Source organism: Neomonachus schauinslandi, chromosome 6 (genome assembly GCF_002201575.2).
Source record: "Neomonachus schauinslandi chromosome 6, ASM220157v2, whole genome shotgun sequence".
Classification (NCBI taxonomy): Eukaryota; Metazoa; Chordata; class Mammalia; order Carnivora; family Phocidae; genus Neomonachus; species Neomonachus schauinslandi.
In genome coordinates, this window is record NC_058408.1 from 34,119 (window position 1) to 37,186 (window position 3,068).

The following is a 3,068-nucleotide window of genomic DNA, read 5'->3' on the forward strand; positions in this document are numbered from 1 at the left end:
GGGCTCCTGGACGCCGGGGGCTGTGTCTCCCCCCTCAGACTGGGGCTGGAATGGATGATCCCCAAGGGAGCAGCAAACCTCCTCTGTGGACCCACAGCAGATACCCAGAAGCACGAACAGGAATTCCCGGCACATTTGTGGGATTGCTTTATTCTCTTCCTTCTCAGCTGTGCCTTGCACACGCATGTGCAAAGGTGCGTGCACATGCTGGCTAGGCCGACAAGCGGGGCAGAGCCCTGCGCCCCGGCGGGCACCTGCAGCCGGAGGCTGCCCGCGCGTCTCCATCTGGTGCAGGCTGTGCCGGCTGGGTAGTCCCTCAGCAGCCGGCCCCGGACGAGCAGGAACTCGTCGAAGCGGATCTGGTTGTCCTGGTTCTTGTCTGCAGTCCTGAACAGCTCCGAGATGTAGCAGGCTCCTTCCGATGTAGCAGGGCCCACCGACCCTGAGGAGGGGCAGGGGGTCAATCGCCTGCCCAGGCCCCCAGCCCCACAGCCCCACAGCCAATGGCCGTGCCTCCACCACCTTGCAGGACACAGCCGCGCCCTCGGGCAGAGGCCAGGACACCGTACGGGGCAGAATCAGGCTCCGAGGGGGAGATGGGGCAGGCGCCTCTGCCAGCCAGACCTGGGGCTGTTTGGGCGGACTGTGCAGCCTGGGCACCACTGGCCCGCTGCTCGGCCAGTTGCTGAGCAGTGCTGAGTGGCCTGGTGCCTCCGGACGCATCTGTCCACCATTGGTGGCTCCTTAAGCCTGTCTTCCCAGCCACCCTGGGAGCCGCCCAGCAGCGACAGCCCGGCCCAGCGGCTTCGGGATGGAAGGCTGTGCCCCCTCCTTCACACGGGGAGCTCCCCAGGGCACAGCCCACCTGCCCCCAATGTCTGCATCTCCAGTACTATTGCAGGGCCACCAAGGCATGGGATCAGGTGTCTGCATGCCATGGCATCTGCCCAGGAATTGTTTATGACACCAAGCCTGTGTCACCTGCAGAAAGTGCAGAATGAGGGAAAAGACAAAGTCATGGGCCTGGGCTGTCCAGTACGTCCCAGATCAGGTGGCCTGGAGGGCTGAAGACCGAGGATGCTATAGGGGAGGGACAAAAGCACTTGAGGAGGAAGGGACAGCCAGAAGGCAGGCAAGGGTCAGCATGCAGCCCAGGCAGGAGAAGGCGCAGGTGGGGTCATGGCAGGAGCCCCAGACAGGGCCTCAGAGCTGGTTTCGGCAGCATCTGGCTGGTGGGTGTGGGGACCCAGAGCGGAGTCCTCGGAAAGCCTCCAGAGAAGGAAGTTGCTGCATCCGTCAGCAGCTGGGGGCCTGGAGGGTGGCCCCCGTCCCCGTGGGCAGGTTTGCACCATCTGTTTCCCCACACCGCCCACCACCATCTAATTCACCTAATCTTTTTTTTTTTTTTTAAAGATTTTATTTATTTATTTGACAGAGAGAGACACAGTGAGAGAGGGAACACAAGCAGGGGGAGTGGGAGAGGGAGAAGCAGGCTTCCCGTGGAGCAGGGAGCCCGATGCGGGGCTCGATCCCAGGACCCCGGGATCACGACCTGAGCTGAAGGCAGATGCTTAACAACTGAGCCACCCAGGAGCCCCAAATTCACCTAATCTTATCTCCTCCGCAAAAACTGGTTGATCTGAGACCCTGGGGCTTCCTGCGTGGGCAGGCTCTCTCTGGCTCACCTCAGCTCAGCCCCCCTGACCCAGGCTGCTATCTGTCTGTCCCTGAGGGCCCTGTTCCCCAGGCAGGGCTGCGAGCCCCAAGTGGCATGGTCTGGCCGTCCTTGCCCAGCCCCACGGTATAGGTAGTTGGCCCCGGAAAGAAAGTCACCCCAGTCCCCTCTGTGACCCTCACAATGACACTCCACTAAACTGAGGGCAAGACTCTCCTCTGATGTTTCCCAAAGATTAGTAAGGGAACATACAAAGTGAAGGAGGCGGTGCTCCTTCTGGAAGGCGGGGGCCTCCAGTCAGGGCGGGGGCCTCCAGTCAGGGCACGGGCCTGAAGTCTTCTGGAGATGACAGTGCAGAGACCCCTCGGGCATGGCACTGAGGGCAGAGGGCAGCACCCCAGACATTCCTGCCAGCCTCGCAGTCCCCAAGGCGCCTGGGAATTATAGGGCTTGATAATGGAGAAGATGCGCAGGCCTGAGAGGGTTTCTGAGCTCCCAGGCCAGTCCAAGAGCTTCTGTTAGCCCTTCAGACAGCAGCTAGAAGGGGACACTACATTTCCTACCACCACCATCCCCCCGCCCCCCGGCTTCTGCCCGAACTGTCCTCACCCAGGCACAGTGACACCGAGGTTTGTACTAGTCCCTGGGAGAAGGGGCCTGGGGCTAAAAGTGCAGGTTTGGGGCAGGATCGCTGACTGAATGGGGCTGCGGGCAGAGGGAAGACTTAGGACCTATTCTCTCAGGAAACAGGATGAGCAGAGGAATAAACAGGTTGGAGTCAAGACTAAGTCTCCAGATTAGCTACGTTTGGGCTGCAGTGGGGCCCAGCAGGGAGTTTCAGGAGAAGGAAGAAGGAGAAATAAAGCTGGGCCAGATCCACCCTCCCTCTGCCACACACCCTGCCCTCCCAACTCCCTCACCCTCCTCACCTAAGTAGGAATTCTCTTGGGAGATAGCTCCCCATACCTACACCCTCACCACTTGCTTCCAACCCCACAACCCACCCTATACTTCATCCCCACCTGACCCCAGACCCCACACACCAGGCTCTCCATGAAGCAGGGTACGTTATCCATAAGCAGAGCCTTCAACTCCTCCAGGGACAGGGTCTCCACATCCCCCTCCCGGGCCGCGTACTCATGGTAGCAGTAGATGATTTGGAAGAGGGATTCCTCCACTGGCGTGTGTGTCATGGTGGCTGGGCCCTGGCCAGGACAGGAAGCAACTCTGGAGATGTATCACTGGAGTACCTGGGGACAGTGGTGAAGCTGAGGGGAGAGCAGCACCTTGGCTAGGCCTGCCCACAGCAGATGGGTGCTTCCTCCGAGAATCTTCTGCCGTCTCATTCTGCCCACCTTCCTGCACCTTGTCTCAGGTCCCCTCCCTGCATTCC

The 3,068-nt window shown here is 60.5% G+C and overlaps 1 protein-coding gene across 1 annotated transcript in view; it reads right to left on the reverse strand.

Moving 5' to 3' along the window:
* Positions 1-2,868, reverse strand: part of LOC110573383 (protein S100-A15A-like) — a 4,170-nt gene extending 1,302 nt beyond the window's left edge. Inside the window, exons 1-2 of the mRNA XM_021681874.1 lie at positions 2,703-2,868; positions 255-442 (exon numbers count right to left, since the gene is read on the reverse strand). Of these exons, the coding sequence (XP_021537549.1) occupies positions 255-442; positions 2,703-2,868 (354 nt within the window). The remainder of the gene's footprint in view (positions 1-254; positions 443-2,702) is intronic.
* Between the last annotated feature and the right edge of the window lie 200 nt (positions 2,869-3,068).